At 38.9% G+C, this 20,435-nt stretch overlaps 1 protein-coding gene across 1 annotated transcript in view; it reads right to left on the bottom strand.

Annotated features, from left to right (window-relative positions):
* Nucleotides 1-20,435, bottom strand: part of stxbp5l (syntaxin binding protein 5L) — a 115,596-nt gene that overhangs the window by 58,737 nt on the left and 36,424 nt on the right. Inside the window, exons 3-4 of the mRNA XM_070838039.1 lie at nucleotides 6,170-6,251; nucleotides 931-1,031 (exon numbers count right to left, since the gene is read on the bottom strand). Coding sequence (XP_070694140.1) covers nucleotides 931-1,031; nucleotides 6,170-6,251 — 183 coding nt within the window. The remainder of the gene's footprint in view (nucleotides 1-930; nucleotides 1,032-6,169; nucleotides 6,252-20,435) is intronic.

The raw sequence follows: 20,435 nt of genomic DNA on the forward strand, positions 1-20,435 counted from the left end.
GCAACAACCTCTCCTCTGACCTCCAGGACGCCTGAGTGGTGTCAGATATGGACACATCAGACAGCATGTCACAGAATGGGAAAGATCCACGACAGGACTTCTTTGGCTCACTGCTGGAGGGCAGTGAGGCTCAGCAAACATCTGCAACACCCACACCATAATGTGAACCATGAAATGGCTGCTGACATCACAAACACCTTTGCAGATGATGTTCATTCGACCCATAAAGATAGAAAATGTATATACCTCCATGCCCAGGGCACGTGGGATGCCATAAGCAATGTCTTGTTATAATATTCCACCAACTCTCTCTGCTGGTGACAGTTTGTAGCGACTATGTGAAAGCTGGGTTATGAGTTTAGGTGGTAACATGTCAAAGGAGATGGATTCAGATGTCTAATAATCACAGCTCTCTGCTCTCACAGCCTGTGTTGGCAGTAGTGGGGGTGTCTCACAACACAGAAGGGGTCATGGGTTGAGGCAGAAGACAGAGTTTCCAGCCAGTGGATCCTCTTTCTCTGGATTATCAGGCAGGGTGAAAAAGGCCAGACAGAGGAGCTGGCCTCTTCCTGTCAGCACTCTCCTTCACTGTCTTCCAGAACGAACTGATTAAATGTGTCTTCCTGGTGGAAGAACTGTGAACGCCGCTGATTCTGCAGCTGATAGATGGTCCAGCGGCCTGTACATGTCTATGCTTGGTGGTGTGGGGTGTGGTGTGAGTAGGGGTCTTTCTGGTGGTAGCATAGGGCTAGTTGTTGGGGTTTTGGGGAGCTCATCCCTGACGGCCTGTGTAAAATAGTATATACTGATCTAGAATAGCCACATCAATCTGTCACTGGAGCAAGATGTGGTGTGCATGTGCATGATGTTAATGGAGTGTGCCTGTTTGTGCTTTATGTGTGTGTTTTATCTGGTGGAATTTAGGCTTACCTCTCTCTATTGAATTTGAGCGAATGCAGGACAGCCGGCCGCCTCTGACGGAGATTCCACAAGTGTAGCGTGTCATCTGCACAGGCTGTGACCAACGCCCCCTATGGAAAACAAAGAAATATCAGCACTGAATCATTATGGGGACAGAGAGGAAGCCATGCTATTCAGAATTAAACCAAATCCTGTAGTCCTGGTTGACTAGACAGTGAGGACCAAGTCCAAAAACACAGTAGGTTCAAGGCACTCGGAACAAAACAAAGGACAAACAACCCACTTGTGGACACAGAGGTCCATTTGGTCGCAATATCATGAAGTAAGTGCAGTGTTTCAAGTATACATGTAAGGGATAATGGTCATTATTATCGCGAACCACAACAGTGTGATGCAGGACTTTATCCTGAACACAGCTTCGTACCAACAAAGTCAACAATTTGACAGAAACTATTGATGATTTTATTGCTTCATAGCAACAGTCTGTTATATATGACAGCTGTCTACTATGCAGAAATAACTGACTGCAAAATGCTGTAATTGACCAAGCGAATAATTAATAAAGCCGTGTAATAAGTAAGAACTAAACTGGCAAAGGAGGAGAATAACGTAAACATCTTCAAATGTCTCCAATCACAGTAACTACATTTAGGATGGTCTTTTCTCATAGTTTGAGGGTTTGTAGACACACTGAGGACACTTATATTGTTGAAAATCCATTAAAAACTGCATTTTGCATAATATGTCCCCTTTAATCATGGACAATTTTAGACAACAATCTACTTTTATGTCTTCAGACTGTCAGACATCATATAGAATTGGATGAAAACTGAGGGAAAATGACAATTTTCAAATGTTAAAAAATTTGTAGTTACTAGGTTACTTTAGTTTTGGATCCAAAAGTTTTGCTTGTTGTTGGGCTGAATCTCATGGTCGGGGCCTTCGCTCAACGATGTAAGACACGTCTTTGTTGCAGCTTTGAAATCCATGGAGAAGACAGAGCATTGCCGATGACGCCAAGCTGTAAGTCAGATCGACTGGCCAACAGAGACATCTTTCAGCCTAGGTCCTGCCCACGGGGTTCAGCTCAACAGCAAGCAAAACTTTTGGATTTACAAACAAAAACTTTGGTTTTGCAAATGAAACTGCCTCTACACATTCTTAATCATACATTCTCTCAAATCTACTTTTTGAAGGCAGTGTGGAAAGTTTTACTCTTACTTACTCTTACTAACATATTCTGTCTTATGACATAATGAAGATACCAATGTAACCTCACAGCCTCAGCCCTATTTCTAAGCATTGTAATTACAGTGAAATTCCCAATGTGGCTTTGCTACCAGGGCGTCACGGTGTAGAAAAGAGCCCAGGGAGAATTAGCTTTAGATTACAAACTTAATCATAGGATTAAAGACTGCACAGTGTAAAGGAGGATGAAAACATTGCTTCCCACGGATTTCCATATTAGCGAATGTCTTCCCTTCACTCACTGAATCTCTCACTCTGCATAGCAAAACTATTTGTTGGATAATCTTTCAGTTATATAAGGTGCATCAAATCACTGCTTTTCGTGCCTAACAAATCTATAAAAATACAAAATGTGTCATCTCAGTAATTACTGAAGTTGTTCCACAACTAGCCATACATTTGATCATTTTTTAGAAAAAACAAACAATCAGACAATAACCCAAATTCTAAATATGAACAAATAACCTTAACTTTTCTGTATCGCCTGCGACTTTTACATCTCACTTTAACACATGACAGCTAGCCAACTTCACAAAACCTTTTTGGAATCTTTGGAAAGAGTAATAAAGGAATGATGTCTTATTTATGAGAGAAAAATACATTATTTTCCAAAATTATTTCAAAAGGAAAGAAAAATCTAATGAACAACATGATTATTTGAGAGTTTTCTACCTACTGCCTCCTGTTTTATTCTCTATACATAGAAAGGGTATACTGCTCTTCTCACACATGACTGATGGGGATGTGCTGATGATGATTACCTGGCACTTTAAAGACATTAGAATGTGTGACACGGATTTGATTTCTTTTTTTCTTGTTTTTACATTTTACTTCTTATCAAGATTTATTGAAATCTTAACCTAACTAACTTTTTTCATGTTGGTGGAACTTATGTTTCTTGAATTTCTGTTTCCATGATCCTAAATTATCTTAATTTCATCTTAAATTAACTTAATTTACATTAATTTGAACAAATGTTTTTGACCTGACTAAACATACCACCATTAATAGGGAGGAGAGTATATTTTATAGCCACTGTAAACAGTATATCAATTTTTTTGGGTTGGTGTCTGCATTTCTGGTGACACCATCTTATATAAAACTAATCTAAATAAAAGTGTGTATTGGCTCATCTCATTCTTTCTTTCGAAGTTGATGTTCGAAATGACAATGCCTTTGGAGAACAAGAATAGACTTAATAATACAACACAGAAATGCTGGCTTCACTCAACATCACATTCCATAATCATTTCTGTCACTTCCATAGCACTGTTAATTTCTTCACAATTATCCAAGGATAATTTTCAAAATTCATCCCTATGCTGGAAGTGAGTGGAGGTGGAGCAGCAGCTAATGAAGAAATCATACCAGACAGAAAGAAAGGAGAACGTGAGAGGCAGACAGGGTTAGAGCCAGGTTCACAACTCCATTATGGTATAATTATCTTGATGTCTCGATGGCAACACAAGCGAGGCGACCAGGTGCAGGTACAGTACAGCATGGATAGAATAATAATCAGTGGGGCAGAGAGAAAACTGCACTACAAAACAGCTAGGAAATGGCTTCAGGTGTGTTTCTGCGTATTTATGTTTAAATAATGAATGCTTAGTGGTCCCTTTAAATTTCTCTACAATTTATACCTACACAAAGAGAGACATATCTAACACTGCTAAATGTTTGATGAACATTTTCAATATTTCTCTACTTTTGTATAGATTTGATCAGAAGGAATCACTCATCACTCATTAACTCATTAAACACTGTGCATCAGAGGATCTGTTATTGTGTAATCAATACATCAACTAGTGTGTGGCCTGGTACAATTCTTTCTTAAATAGTCCAAACACTGGTTTCTGTTGCTAAAGGAGTAATATCTTCAATTCTTTTTGATGTCTGTGTGTCAGTGTAGTCTGATTCATGTGTATGTGACTGTATAGACTGAAACCAAACTTTTTGTAACTAGAATCAATTATCTCATCATTTCTGGATTTGTTTGAGGAAATATATTTATCACTAAAAACACTATGTGTCTTGTTTAGAAACCCATTCGTCAGTGTAGCCCTCATCACGGTGAAACAGTCCCTCCCTAAGCAGCCCCACCCCCTCAACCCCCCACATAATCCAACCTCATCTGACACCAACTTTCAGCAGCCCCCTGAGCCTCTTTAGATGTATTATTCATCAGGAAAATAATGAATTCAGAATAGGCAAACAAACACATTAATTAACCTATTCATACCCTCCACCGACATAGTGACAGAAAAAAAAGAAAATGGAGGAGGAAGAGACGCTTAAGAGGATGACATGGTATGAGATCTTCAGTACGTGATAAAATGCTGACAACTAGATGTGCTGATTTGTGTGGCATCTGTGTGCTATGGAGAAGACAAACAGTGAATATATATGCTCAAGCTCATCATTCACAAGTACCTGCAAGAAGTCTGGGTTTAACAGGAATCTGTCATTAAACCTTATTGAATGTCAAGAGGCCCATCTGAATATGCAAGTCAACCATTAGCAAGGCGGCCAACAGCCCACACACCGAATCCAAGACAAGGCATTGGCATATAGCACAGCTATTAGTCACTGTCAAATGACGAGAAGACCTAGAGAAGACCTGGAAGACCTAGAAGGTAGTGACTATTAGGGCTCGTTAATATAAGAGAGATCAGTGGGGAGGGCGTGTGCACACACATAGCCACAAAACACACACACATATATGAACTGTATGCAGAAACCCATGCACTAAAGTTAAAAAAATAAACATGAAAGTGCAAAAATGAATTTGTACATACAATAAGCAAATATGCACAAACAAAACGATGTCACTGACACAAACAAACACAGGGACACATCATCCACATCCACATTACAAACCATCCATTTAAACAAGACACACTTGAACCCACATACTGTCATATCGTGCACAACCAGATACACACTCTTCCACAAACATTTGTGTGCTTACACACGTACATACACACAAATCAATACCTGTCACACAAACACACGCACACCACTCTTCAAGCCCATCCAGCTCCATTTGCCTCAGACACATCATAAGTAGGCCATGAGTGATGGAGAAGTGGGCAGAAAGAGCCAGTGGGCTTTAAAAGAAAAACAGCAGAGTGGGTAAAAAGAAAAAGGAGGGACAGGCAGGAAGACTACAGCAGAATAAAGGAGCAAAAGCAAAACAGAGAAACACTGCTTTGTGTTCCAGACCTGCATGACTCGACTCCTGCTTTTTAAAAGGGGCCTTTTCCCTCATACACTTGCTGTATTTAGTTTACCAACATCAAATAGCAGGTGCACTGATAAAGCAGCTGTTTAAGTCCTAAAATCAACTTTTTAATGCAGCGCACTGCCATGTGTCAGCCCACACAGTATTGGTCTGTTTCAAAGGCAAAGAGACAAGTAATTATAATGATTGAATTGTAATAATTTAATTTAAATAATTTGTAACATAATGTTTTGGCTCATACATCATACACATACATCAGTTACTATGTTTCAGACTTCAGAGGACACAGTAAATGTGTGCCCCTGTGAATATCAAACATCTCCAACATTTTGGGATTTACTGGTGACCATTGACCACGGTGACCATGGTAACCATTTTCTATTCAATTCAATACATTTACATTGTCCATAAATAATTGGGAATGCACCAATCTGCAAATCTGCATGAGTGAAGAACCTTAAGTAAAACCACCCCCATCACACTAGTCTCAGTCTCAATAAAGAGAAAAGTCCCAATAAAAGGACAAGAAAATGTCCATACTGTCACATTGAACGACATAGATCTTCCTTCCAATAAACAGCTAAATCAAAAAACCCACCAGGGCATCTCAGAAAGAAGTCATTAGGCTCCCCAGTGAGAAGGGATTTGTATCCAAGGAGTGAACAAGTTCCTGTTAATGTGTTGCTATGACGGAGACCTCAGGCCTACATCCTCAAAAATCGCAGCTTTGCCAAAGCATTGTAATTATGTCTGACTTACCTCATTGATGAGGAACTGCAGTTGGAGAACAGCCGCTCCACTCTCATGTTGACAGTAGCAGTCCACCCCGGGTCGTCCCAGTCTGATGGCATCACAGAGTCAAGGAAGTGTACAAAATGGGTAGAAACCAGCAACTATGGGTAGATCAGCACAATACAGGCAAACACAATACATATTAATGTGTCAGTGATTGTGTTGTATTGTGAGTGTGAACGACAACATCCAGTCAACACTTAATTCAGACTACACTGTGATACGTATAATCATCAATCCCTTCATACAATACTATGATCAGACAAAAGGGTAAAGGCCAGAGGACATTTTTTTTTCATCCAGTATAGCTGCTGTGATTTTATGGCATTGACCTTTTGGACAATCACTCGATAATTTAATCCTATTAGACATTTGTCTGAAATTTTGTCATAATGAGTGTGTGAATTCTTGACTAATGGCCAAAAACGTGTTTTGTGAGGTCACTATGACCTTACCTTTTGACCCCTGAAATCTAATCAGCTCATCCTTGAGCTCAAGTGGATGTTTGTGCCAAATTTTAAGATATTTCCTCAAGGCACTCCTGAAATACAGCCATCATAATAACAGGATGGTCGTACAGGTGTATGGATGGAGGGACGGAGACTCGAAAACATAACGCCTCTGGCCACAGCCTTCGCCGGTGCTGAGAACCAACAAAAGAAGATTTCATATTATTTTGTGGGTTCTATGAGGATGTAACTACACCAACTGCGGAAGCACAGAAGCTAAAATAGCACAGAACATTATAGCAACTTGTGCCACTGGCCTGGTGGAAGCAGGCAGGTGGTGCAATGTCAAAACCAGTTATATGGGATGACTGGATTTGAAAAAAGTGTATTGTGACGCTTGATGATTGCTGACACACCCCCAACTGTGCCTCTCCTCCCACCTCAGGGAAGTCATGTTCAAAGCAAAACATCCATGCAAGCACAGGTGAGGAGCAAAACCTGTATGTGTCTGGCTTTGTACTTCCCCAGTGCACTCTGCTCTGTGTTGTCACAAGAGCGATCCAGAAATGTACACTGCTTAATTTTACTGCTCTAAAGCCAGGTCAAATCATGTTACCAAAATAAAAAAACAAAAAAACCAATATGTCTGAAATGAGTGGTGCTAAAGTCGTACTGTATTCACAAGGCGTCGGAAATGCAAAGCATTATTTTCATAAAAAAAAAAAAACGATATTAGGAGATGAAGATACAGAGTATCGCAATATAGCGCCATATCGATATTTTTTCACACCCCTAATATACATACAGACATAAAACCAGCCAGCCTAACCAGTCTAAACAAATGGGCCTTGAGCTGCTTTTTAAAAATGCCTAAAAGTCTTAAATCCGCAGAAAGAGAGTTCCAAAGCTTACTCAAAAGCACAATCTCCTTTAGATTTAAGCCTCAACTGAGGAACAACCAGCAAACCCTGATCAGAGGATTTTAGAGAGCAAATAAATAGTAATCATAGTCCACATTCTCAATAGACAATAGATGACATTTCTTGCAGTGTTTATAACTCTGTAGTATCCCAATGTGTACTATACAACACATCCTAACATTATAGCCATGCTTAAGAAAACTGTATTTACTGAAACGTGTACAGAAATAGCCTTGTGATCAACAAACGAATAAATCTACATGCAGTTTGGTTAGAAAGGAGCTATGGTTATCAGAGGAAGTAAAATACTCACACATCCTTGAAAGCAGGTGGAAATCAGGAGGAGGGGGACATGACACAACATGAAACCAGAGCCAGTTGGATCTGGTACAGGAGCAGTAGTTTAATCACTATAGGTTGTTCAGAATTCACATTGCTCGAGCTACCGTAAAAAAAACACATGAGCAGCCCGGCTAGGAACAAAACATACATGTTATGCCTCAAAATTCATCAGCGTCTACAACGTTTACAAATTTTAACATCAAAACCGCAACTGTAAAAAAGTAATTCAACTGTAAAAATACTCTTTACTTCAGGCTGTTGTTCTTAAACAACATGGAAATTGCCCTTTTTTGTCCTTTTGTCCTTCTACCAATTTAAGGAATATTAAATGTGCTAGACAGTTTTTTTTAACTGCTAGTCTTACAATTGCATGTGCATGATTATGCCGTGTTCCAGTACAAAACTTATGGTGTGACGCCCCTCTCTCCTCCCCCCTAACCCTTCCTTTCACCCTTTCAGGGATTTCTGTGTACTTCACTTGGTCTGAGTGACTTCTCACACCTTTCAAACAGCTCAGGGCAAGGTGATCATGTAACATTTAGGAGCCATGAACAAAGTATTTGTTCAAGTTCATAGTTGTCTGACAATGCCGAAAACAAAACGTCAGTGAGAACAAAATGTGTGTTCAGTTTTAATAAAACGCAATATGAGTAAACACGGAGAGTAGGCGGCTATGGAACAATGGTTTAACCTGCTGCAGAGTACCTGGGCTGGCAGAGGAGGAAGAAAACAAGATGCATTTGCTCTCATTTTGTTTTGGCATTTCAGTGTGGACACAGATGAGTGAAAGCAAGCTCTTTTCACACATAAATAATGTTTTCATTGTGAACAGCACATTTTGTTGCAAATCATTTGTCTCAGTCAAGAAAACAACTTAACAACTAAATCTGTAAGGAAGCTAGAAAAGCATGATAAACACAAGTAAAGCTTGGATTCCTCACACACAACATGAGCTGTGTTCAGCAATGTTTTCCATACAGCAGATACGCTGGAGAACTCAATCAGAAATCCAACAGATTGATAGCATGCAGAGTGAGCACACGTCTTTTCACTTTCACAATGTACTCTGAAACCAACAGGGCAGAAACATCCACACGGTCTTGCTTCGCTAACTTATCACAACTACAGCAGCAGCAGCCACAAACTCTGATACACTGAACTGCTGAACCAGGAAGCAGATCTCAGGTGCACTGGGAAGGAAAGACCCAGAAATGTAAAAATGCTGCTGGGTCGGCGTTACATGCCCAGTAAAGATACCAACATGTGCAATAATCTTAGACTTCTATTCAGATCTAATACTGTATATGGTTATAGTTATGGCTATGCAATTTGGAAAAGGCAAAATAATTGGACTATGGTCAAAGTTAGTTTAAATATCTGTGAGAGTGGTCATGTTAAATGCATTAAATACATTTGTGTGACTTAAATGTAAAATAACCTGCATATATTAAGTAAAGATTTGTCAAAGATGTGTCAAGTGACACACTAGGTGAACAAAAATAAAGCAGCAGATATCCAAGCTTCAGAGAGGTGTCAGAGAGCAGTCTCATGTGATCAGACCTCTTTTTCAATTTCATTAAAACTAAGGAGTCAGGAATCAGAAGTTAGGCTGCGTTATTCATGTGGTCTTGTCTATTCTGCATTTTGTAAGATATTAGAATATTACTAGGAGTGACTGTTTTCTTCTCGCTACTTTGCTGATCATCTGGGGAAATGCTTGTACATAAAATATTGAAAATTTAAATGTCATATCAAGTTTCTCAGTCTCATAGCAGTGTTAGCAGTGTAAAGGTTAGTAGCTCTCATTTAGTTGTATTGGAGAACTTGCAGAGTTAAAACCTAACCTGTGTATAAAGTATATAGTGTATCTGCACATTTGGTTTATAGTGTATATAATACACTGTATATAATATATACTGTATAGTATGCTGAATATATATTCCTGCTACATAGACTTTTGTTCATGTTTTCAAGGCAGGAAACACACTGATTGTTTGTGGAAAGCTAAGATCAGCAGATCAGCACTGTGGCCAGACAACCTGAGGGGAATTAATTAAAATGTAATGACCGTGTCTGAGTCCAGTCATTGAAGGAAGAGGAACTGGTGTGTATGTGCGTGCACATGTGTGCATGTAATTCAAGGGCGGACTTAAAAGGGAATGGTTGGTGACAGACTTAAATCATCTCTCTGTCAGTCTGGATCATTCTCTCCCTGACAGGCAAGCCTTTGTACGCACCCTATTCAAATTCATATCGCATTCAGGACTGCATCAAAACACATAAGATGCTGTCAAAACACAAAGCTGATGTGAAGGTGAAGTCGCCTACATCCATACAGGGGACAAACACTGTATTAATGCCAGCTAACACAAGAGAATGCCAATGAGAATTTGTTGAACCTTTCAGTTGTATTTGGTGGTTTCTGCTTTGAAAACCAAAACATGACAATAAATGTCCCAAATTCAAATTAAAACACATATTTGGCACGCACAATTGCCAAGGGGGTAGACAGCAGATGCAGTCTAACTATAGCTTTATTTCAACAAAACTTTTTTAATATATGATTGTAACATCCATAAAGCTTCAGTGAAAGTTTGTTGGTTTAACTACAATGGTAAGAATTTCAAGGAAGACAATGTGGGAAAGTATTTGCTGTCAAAAGAAATGTTCAACCCATTGATGTGATGTGAAGTGAGACCAGCTATGTCCAGTGTTGTGAATCAACTGGATCAGCTTTCCTCATCTTTATTCTCTTTTTATCCTCCTTGTATTCTCTTCCTAGTAGAGGGTCACACAGTGAGAATCATCACTTCTACATCTGAGGGTATTTTCTGCTTCATAGCTTGAGCCAACAGGAAAATCAGTTAGAGCATACATTAACATTTTACAAACAAAAAGCTCTTGTTATTTGTTGGCTGGAAGCTCTTTTCTGTGTGCTGTAGCATATAATCGCATATTATAGTTTTTGCTGTGGGTGTCTCTCTATTTTGTTTAGTGCTGTAGTTACAATGATCAGCTATAATGAAAAAAGTTGGTTCAAGATGCACTTCTCCAAAATCGTTACAATTGGTGCTGCCTTGAAAATAAACTCTCACAGGTTCACATTTAATACCAGTAAGAGTGATGAAGGGTGTAAGGCAAACATCTGCTTTATTAAGGTGTGATAACAGCTTGAGGGTATTGTTTTCACTTGCTGCTTTAGTAACACCTGTGTAGTTGCATTGCTAAAGGGGTAAAGGAAAAAAACTACAATGGTCGATAAATTATTATAAATTATCACCAACTCACCCTGCTGCAGATACACAACCAAATTAGCTTCAAACATGAATCTAGAACTGCACACAATAGGCTCCAATCACAAGCGTGTATTTATCTCAGCAGGAAAGACAACACATACAGTAAGTCTGTTGCAAGAAACAATGGCAAATGTTTTTGTTTGTTTTGCAGTGACAAGCCAAGACAACAGTGGAGGGGACGGGGAGGAGAAAATTTTAATTGCATCGCTGTATGGTGGGCTAAAATTGCTCATGCCTAATTACTTGTGTAAAAGCCAACATGGATTCGTGAGGACAGGCCAATCAGCTGCAGGTAAATCAACATTAGAAGGCTCTCATTTACATGTTTGATGAACAAACAACAGAACAAGGCTTGTGGAGCTTTGTACAGTCTTCTACTTTAAGGTGGTATACATCTGGCCACATGTGAAAACTAATATCTAACTACTACTCGATGAGTCGGAGCCATGCTGCTGACATTGGACATATGGAAAGAAATGTTGAGTGAAAATATACACACAACCTAAACTATGGGTTGTGTTGACCGCAATCTACTGTAGTTAATATACTAGCTATGGAATACTACCTCTGGATTGTGTTAATTCAGTATTAATATTCAACACATGACCAAATACCAAACTAACAAAGACAGAAAAATGCTCTGTGTTTGTGAAACATGGAGCCAGACAGCTGTAGTGCCACATCTGGTTTCCTCTCATCCCTGACATCTGAATGTGTGAATGTGACAGACCTCTGCAGTCACCTGGAGTTTTCACTTATACTGTATGTCCTATTTTAAAAAAAGTGGATGTAGGATTAGAAGGACACTAGAAGCCTTATATTTGCAGTATCCATAGCACAGTGGACACTTCACGATAAAAAGCTTATGATCACTAAAATTAGATATGTCCATATGTTCCTACCGGGTGATACCGATGTAAGTGAGAAGTAAGTGCTGGGTAGGCAAATACATAACATTTTTTATGTTAAAAAGCCTTATGGATATGTGGTGTAATATCATGGCTACACAGTGTCATTTAAACACCTTGATAAGTGTGATATGCATAGCTTAGCACATGGACTATGTGAACATTTCTCACGTGCACAGGGTTTATGTTTAAGAGTATAGAGTCAGTGTGTGTCTTCTCTGTACATCTGTTCAAATGTGGGCCTTACTTGTGCATGAGTCAGATTTAGAGCAAGAAAGTTGGATCTGGTTACACATCAAGTTTGCGTTGAAAACTCTGGCAGCCTCTCACAACTTAAGGTTAGAATTGCAATAAACGTAACACCATGTATACATGGCGTGCCAGTCAGCGGCATGTAATGGTGTGTTTTCTGTAAATTTAAATAGTTTTCTCAAAATATGCTATCACCAGTTGTCCAGTATACCCTTATCTAGTTTTGTCATGTCACGAAATACAGCAGTGTACAAGTATAAAAGGGGCTGAGGTGGGTTTTGTAGTGTGTAAGTACGATTACTGCATAATTCAGTGTCTGTGGTTGTAGTAGATAGTTCCAATTATGTTGCTATACTGATTACTATTTTTCCTTCAGTCATTTTACTTTTAAAACAAAGGTTGATAATTTGATGATTTAAATAATCAAGTAAAAGCCAGCATCTTCCTACATTTATATTGTTGATTTTGGTGTGTGTGTGGGTGTGTGTGTGACGGTGGTGTGGGGTTCACACACTGGCAGTCACAATCATGATTGAGATAAACTCAATGATTAGATAATTTGATGATTGCCAATACTCCATGGTAGGGACATTCTTAAACGTACAGTTCAACATGTCATAATTGTACAATTCAGCTTTGTTGTTGTGTTTTGTAAATCCCTCAAAGGTTTCTTTGTCAACATGTGCCTGCATTCAGGAATTACCTGGATTGTTACTGGATTAAAGCTGGGTTAGGCAGTTCTCTGGATCAAGCCCCTCCCAACAGACGAGCACAGGCATATGCAGTGCTTCATATGCGCAGGAGTATTCAATAAGCAGCTTTAATCTTTCCAATGATGATTGTGATCCTAATGTTGTTACACTGTTACCATCCTGTTATTTTTGCAAACTTATGGACATGTAAAGCCCTCTCAGGTGATATACTGTCTCTAACGTTAACTAGTTACATAATTTGGCATAACATACCAACATACATAACATACATTTGGCTGCCGTTATCTGAAAGCAAAACTATAAGCAACATTCAACAAAGCCATTCAAGCCAAGCCATGCTTTCATTGTAAATCTACGTATACAACCTAACAAAACCACTGCAACACATTTAGATACTACAGAAAAATGAAGTCAGCAGGTGTGATCATGATTACGATACGGAACTTGAATTTGCCAAACCTGCAAGCCTTTGGCAATCTTTACAATTAAGGCTAAACTATTACACCATGGTTGTTTAATTAATCGCAATGTGAGACCTGGTTGCTCAACCTAACTGAACTGCTATCCACTCATCCTCTCTCTACGTCCCCCATCCACACTTGCAGTCTCTCCTTGATCTTGTATGAATCCCAGTTACTGTTGTGATGCCTCCATTGCAGTTTCTCTTTTCCTCTTCTGTCTTTGTGTGTGTGAGTGTGTGTGTGTGTGTGTGTGTGTGTGTGTGTGTGTGTGTGTGTGAAAGCTGAAGAGGGTGGAATAACTGTTTTGTGTGTGTTTAATAATGCTGGTGGAGCAGTGGGGACACAGCTGGGTAATTTAGATTTGAGTATACTGTACACATCTCACAGCAGAGTGGATACAGAAAGAGGTGTGTGTGTGACTTTGTGTTTGACTTTGTGTCTGTGTGTGTACTTGTGTGGGTGGCTGGCTGGTTGCTTGTGTTGGTACATACTGGATACAGCTCTGTACATTTGCACCCTACAATGGTTTACAGCAGAGTTGGCTGACAGATCTGCCACAGTCTCATAAAATGTTGTGAAATGGCCTTGATCCCTTACATGCAGGTGATGCTTTAGGCACGACTTACTAACCAGCACAGACAGAATAAAAAACAGACTACAGTCTACAGTTCACAACAGTTACCTGCTCATACTGTGTGTTGACAAATGTAGATGTGGTCATGTAAGCTCATATTTGGTATATGAAAAATGTATAAAATGTTTGTTGTTCCACTCTCTCTCTTGACACACTCTACATCGGCTGTCCAAGTTGTTATGATCACTTTTAATTAAGGGCTGCAGTTCATGAAGACAGCATGATGGCATCCACTTAACTCTAAATGCCTGATCTTAGACAAAAGAAGCCGAGCGCAGGTCTTTCACTTTTAGCCAAATTGAAAAAATAGCTATCTTGGTTAAATATCCCCAAACTTTGAAAAGAGCAGGACAAAGACACAAACATAACCTTTAACTGTGCTACAGAAAGCACCAGGATGTTGCTCCCACATAATGTACATTCAGTGTGTGGTCGTCCTAAACAAGGCTATGTGGTCTGGTATTTGTGAGAAATTGTAGCTTGTCCAAAGACATGAGGTGTCAAGCAAATGATTGCTACTGTCAGTTGGCTGCTAAGAAGGACTTATAGTTTCACAAACTATAATTAGGTTAACCCCTTCTTTATTCCTCTATGATCCATGAGAAAGTTTATTGTGGCATGAAAGCATCTTTTACTTTAGCCTTGACTGCCATAATACCAAGCAGTACTCTCTACTGAGAAAAGCTTTTGGAGAGGACAGCTGGCAGCTGCAAATATTCTTTTTGCTGGTGCATCACTTAAACTGTTAAATGAAACAATGCGTGAATGTCTACGAAATTAAAAATTCAAGCTGCTTATATAAGCTGTTCACATGTGATTTGTTGGGAAGACATCTACTGAAATAAGCATGTTAACCAGCAAGCCCTGGTGTAATGTCACTTTGTACTTCAGGAGCAACAGTAACTGCAGCTAACAGCTAACGCTGGATCCTTAGTGTAACTAACAACTTTTAATAAGATGATGAAGACCATACTATCATCACCATAATTTGGCTGCTGTTTACATTTTCCCAGATGCTAAACTACAAATAAATGAACCTTGAATGAAACGAGTCTAATGGCTATACATTTTTGAGGACATTTTATTAGGTGAGAAGGAGGATGGAAGGAGTTGGTGAAATGCCGACCCCTATTTGTTTGGAGCGAGTGGTACGGTTCTACACATTGCTCCTTTAATACGCAGACGTTGTTCTTGTTGCTTTTTTCTGATGGAATAAAGATTAAAAAATGTGAATGGAACTGGCTGCTTGACTGTTTCACATCATGAGATTGTGATTCAAATGCTGATGCACATCTGCTCTCTGCCTACTACCTCTTCCATTCCAAAGACACTGGCCACAACCTGTACTGATTAAAGGCTGTGTGCATTTGTATCGGCTAAGGCAAAGACAAAGAAAATATTGTAGAATTACAGTGTATTATCGAAACCTGTCTAGTTGTCCTTTGTGTTTGCTCGATTAATCTCCCATATTGCACTTTTGTTTTGTTTTTTGATTTTATTATTGCACTGTACTGCATTATAACTTTACATACTAGAGAATGTTAGTCAAGGCAAAGAATTAATTATTTTTACCACATCTAACTGTATCTGCCTTTTCACAATCTGTCAACAGTTGTTTGAAGTCATTTTCTGCGTTCTGTCAATCACTTTTATTTGTTTCATGTGTAAATGTTGCCCTCCTCTTCTCTATCTTTAACAAACCAAGGTTTGCACTGAGAAGATTTCATGTGGGCTATCATCTTTCGCATGAACAGAACTGTTCCACACCTTCCCTTCTCTGTGATTTTAGTTAAGTTTAGTTTAAATCGAACAAAAGTGTTCTACTCTGGCAAAGAGGTTATTGTTGTCATTTTTGGGGGAGTTGCAGTGGGATTGAAAGGGTTGATTACGGCTATTATGGAGGCGTGGGCCAGACATCCACTGGTGCCCTAATCTTTAGATAAGCACCTTCACTTAGTAATACAAAAATGAATCTATGCATCAGTGTCATCAACAGTTCCAGACAGAATAACAGAGACCACCCAACAAAAACCCAGACCACAGCCTCAGATGGTCTGGGCTTAGCCCCTAACCTTGTCAACTCTGTCAGTCTATGTAATATTTCTATAAACACATAAATGGGATGGTTGAATCACTGGTGTGATGAAATATTATCTGAGTGTAAAGTTAAAGAAAATGGTCCATTATTCTCGACACACATGATGAGTTCGGTGTTCACTGTTTAGTTAAGGATTTATTAATCATCACTGAAATTAGCTAGCTGTTAGCTAGCAAAAGAGACTCTAAAATGCTGCAAAAAATGCAAATATCTATGTTTAATCTCCTCTACTTGTATTCATACAACGTTCACACTGACAAGGAAAACATTCTGGGCACAACCTGAATGCTTGACATTTTTAGAATGATGAAATGAAAGAAAATTGAATATCCGTCAGATGCCAGCAGTGTGGTATTGCATGGGCAACACTGCCGAGGATGTGTAACACATACACACGCGCCCAGGCTGTACACCATTTGTACATTCTTGGCTACATCTTAACGAGCAGCTCAGTGAACAATTAACCTGCAGATAACCTGCTTTGAGGCAATAGAATTGGTCCTCCAGAAGCTGGAAACATGTCTGAAATATAGTGATTCTTACAGGTCAAAGAAAATTACTGCAAATGCACCAGTTTGAGGTTTTTCTAAAGCCAATGAGAGACAGAGACAGAGAGAGAGAGAGAGTCAGAATAAGCCTGGGGAAATCCTGTCCAAAGCAAGTAGAGTAAAAGGTGATCAAAGCTCCTGTGTGTAGAATTTCAATTTCTGGCTGAGACAACTCCAAATGGTAGTATCGATAGGAACAGTGTGGCAGACAGCAACGCACTCTGATATGGTGAATAGAGGAAAAAGTGTTTGAACTGTAAACTGCACGTTTTATATTTTGATCACAGCCCTTGTAGGTGTAATTCTATTTATGCTGCAGATACCTTATTTCCCCTGCTTTCATCTACCATTTTCAAAAACAATGTCTCTTATGTAAGGCTATGATCATAAAATACATCCCCACGTTGTTGTGTTGTTTGTTTTCTGCTTATCTGATGACTATGTAACCACATCACTTATTTCATATTGTAGCACAATACATAAGTAATGTTTATTCTTTCAGAGCATCAGCTGTAGCTTTTCAAATCAAAATTGCCTGCATTTAAAAATAAAGAAAATCAACACCTCTATGATTTTTCAAAGGCATAAATTTACTGACTACTAAGTGAAAACATAATTAGTGTAAGGGTTTCTAATGGAGAGAGTATTTGCACAACTGTGAAGATACCCAATAAAGGATGAACAGCCAATGAGTGGGCTAATGTGATATTAATGGTCAGACGCAGACGTCCTCACCTGCTGAGCTACGCAAACACAACAGGTGATAAAGTGGAAAACATTCAGACAAATTTACAGGTCAATCACAGTGAAGCAAATGAGCCAACAGACTTGTTTGGTAGAATTATGATTTACTGATACACACACACATGTACACAATGGTTCTGCTACTCTTGTGAAGACACTGCATGCTTAAACCCAATCTAAACTAAACTTCATCTTGTTTTTAGTTAGTTTTTTGGGTAGTTTATTTAGCATTGTGATTTTGTTTCTATTCAGGTGGTTGGTTTGTTAGTTTGGCTTGAACCAGAATCACTTATATTCAAGCTTCAGCTGAAAAACTGAACAAATTAATCCCACATACTCTTCATCTATTTTATGTTACTCCTGTTCCCTAGACCAACTCATCGTCATGGCATCTGCAGATACAAGAACCTTAGGCCAGATGCATAAATGCTGTGTATGAACAAAAACCAAACAGACACATGAACTTGTTTTTCCCACACATGAACTGGAATTTATGAAAAGGCCTAATGTACAGTGAGCTGGTCATTATTGCAAAACGAACCCCGACAGGGTGATGCAGGATCATCCTCAAGGAGTTTGCTTTGCAATCATGACTGCCACTCGCTGTACATTATCCCGCTTATTACACTGCTTCGTACTAAAGAAATCAACAATTTGACACAAAATCCTGACTTAAAAATGATTTTATTGCTTTCTTTATCAGAACTGTATCCATGGCAACAGCCCGTTATACATTGCAATGGTCTGCTATACAGAGATAACAGACCGTAAAATGCCACAATTGACCAATCACAATCAACTATTCAACAAAGCCATGTGATAAAAAGTACGAACGTGTATGTCTCGCACATACTTAAGACCAGGCATGCACATCGCTTGAGCTTTGATAGCTGTGGGTGAAATGATGAGGACGTGAAATTTAAGGTGGAAGACGTAACCTTATAGTAAAACATTGTTTAGGTTGTGTTCCAATTTCTCAAAATGTGTTATTATTTTGCAGACTGTGATCTATACTGCAGCACAATGCATTTACAAGGATGCATTTATTAACCTGATTGAAATTATTTATGAATTTCATGAATTTCATCACTTTTTATTTACAGTTGCGCCATCACTTCTCTGTTAATGATGTGTTTATTTGATCCTAGACTTTGAAGCACTTTGTAAAATCTATTTCAATATGAGCACTATGAATTAATCATTGATCATTCTTCTGAATTTTAATAATGATGACAGATATCACCACAATAATGGTTTACAGGTACATGTGATGAATTAGTGGTATGGCTGTAATAAATTGACACAACTGCACGTAATGTCACACTGATGGGACACAATGTTTTAATTGCACTTTTCCCTCTTTGCTGTTTCTTTCGTTGACAGGTCTAATGAGTGTGGCGCAGGCAGAGATATCGGTATGCAAATGGATGTTTAGTTCATGGTGAACTGTGGGAAAGGAAATGAAGCGTATGCACGTGTGCCCAGCTCCGCAATGATTAAGATTTATTAAACTCAATCACACGTTCATAGGGTTTTATAAATCTGATGAAAATAATGTGGATGCACGTCTGGCCCTGTATGTACACACAGTTTTACTTGTGAACAGAAAAAAAGTTGTATGCTGTCCAGTGCTATGCTATCCTGTTGTGTACATAAACTCACACACATTACGCAAATTCAAGACTCACACACATGCACTGCTAAGACGCAGCAGCCAGCAGAAACTCAAGATTCTCTGTCACTCTCTCTAGATAAGGTTTGACAACAGACAACATCGATGCAGATGCCTGCAGGCTATTTATAGAAGCAGGCACCATCATTACGACCCGTAACTCAGCCTAGCCTGCCTTTACCTGCCCCAACGCCTCCCCATTTACGCAGACACATTGTGTGGAGAGGATGAAAGAGAAACAGGGGTGACAGTGGGGTTAACATAAACAGTCAAATGAAAGGGAAGAACAAGAGAAAGGGATGGAGGGGATTGGGAAGGAGGAAGGTAAAAAGGTAAAAGAGAGGTTGTGGCAAATAAAATGGATGATGAAAGGAGGTTGACAGAAAAACTAAAGGTATGGGAGATTTACTTTAAGACATTGAGAGACGATGAGACAAGAAAGCTGATATGTGCAAACATGAACAATTCTCAACTGTCGGGTGAGGAAATGAGACAAGTGGGGGATATATAGAGCAAAACCAATAAACGACACAGAATGTGTTGCTGATTACTGCGTGCATATAAAATAGCTTGTATAAATCAGGTAGAAACCTTTGTAATGTGCTGAGGTGTTACAAAGAGCTTAAGCAAGGTTTTAAAACTTGATGTAATCCAACATATCCGTAATCACTCTTCGGCCTCAGCGTTGGAAAAGGCAGAAAATAAATACATGACTGTAATACTTTCAAAACACAGCTTTGGGGCCTTTTGCTGCTACTTAATTTTTTAAATATAAATATACAAATATAATCCTCCATGTAAATGCATGTAGACTAAGATTAGTTGACGTGCATATGCAAATGTGCGGGGGAGTGACATGTCCCCATAAGATTTCAGGAGCCTTTATGCTGGGTATGTAGTTTGTGCATGGTGGCATACATTTGTTTATTTGTTTAAATGCATATGAGCTAGAACCGGTTCTGATAAACCGTTTTTGAACAGAACCTTTAAGTTTAGTACTAAACTTGGTGATGTTATTACGGTGAGGAATTAAAACATCTTATGTATAGAATTAGTTATGTTCAACTGTTTAATCATTGATCTAAATCCCTGTTCATGATACATTAGCTGAACTGTGTGTAACCACTGAAAAAATATGATTTAAATATTTTCCGAATCACATTTATTTTTAAGATAAGTTTATCATACCAGAAACA

This window comes from Pempheris klunzingeri, chromosome 10 (assembly GCF_042242105.1).
Source record: "Pempheris klunzingeri isolate RE-2024b chromosome 10, fPemKlu1.hap1, whole genome shotgun sequence".
In the NCBI taxonomy this organism is placed as follows: Eukaryota; Metazoa; Chordata; class Actinopteri; order Acropomatiformes; family Pempheridae; genus Pempheris; species Pempheris klunzingeri.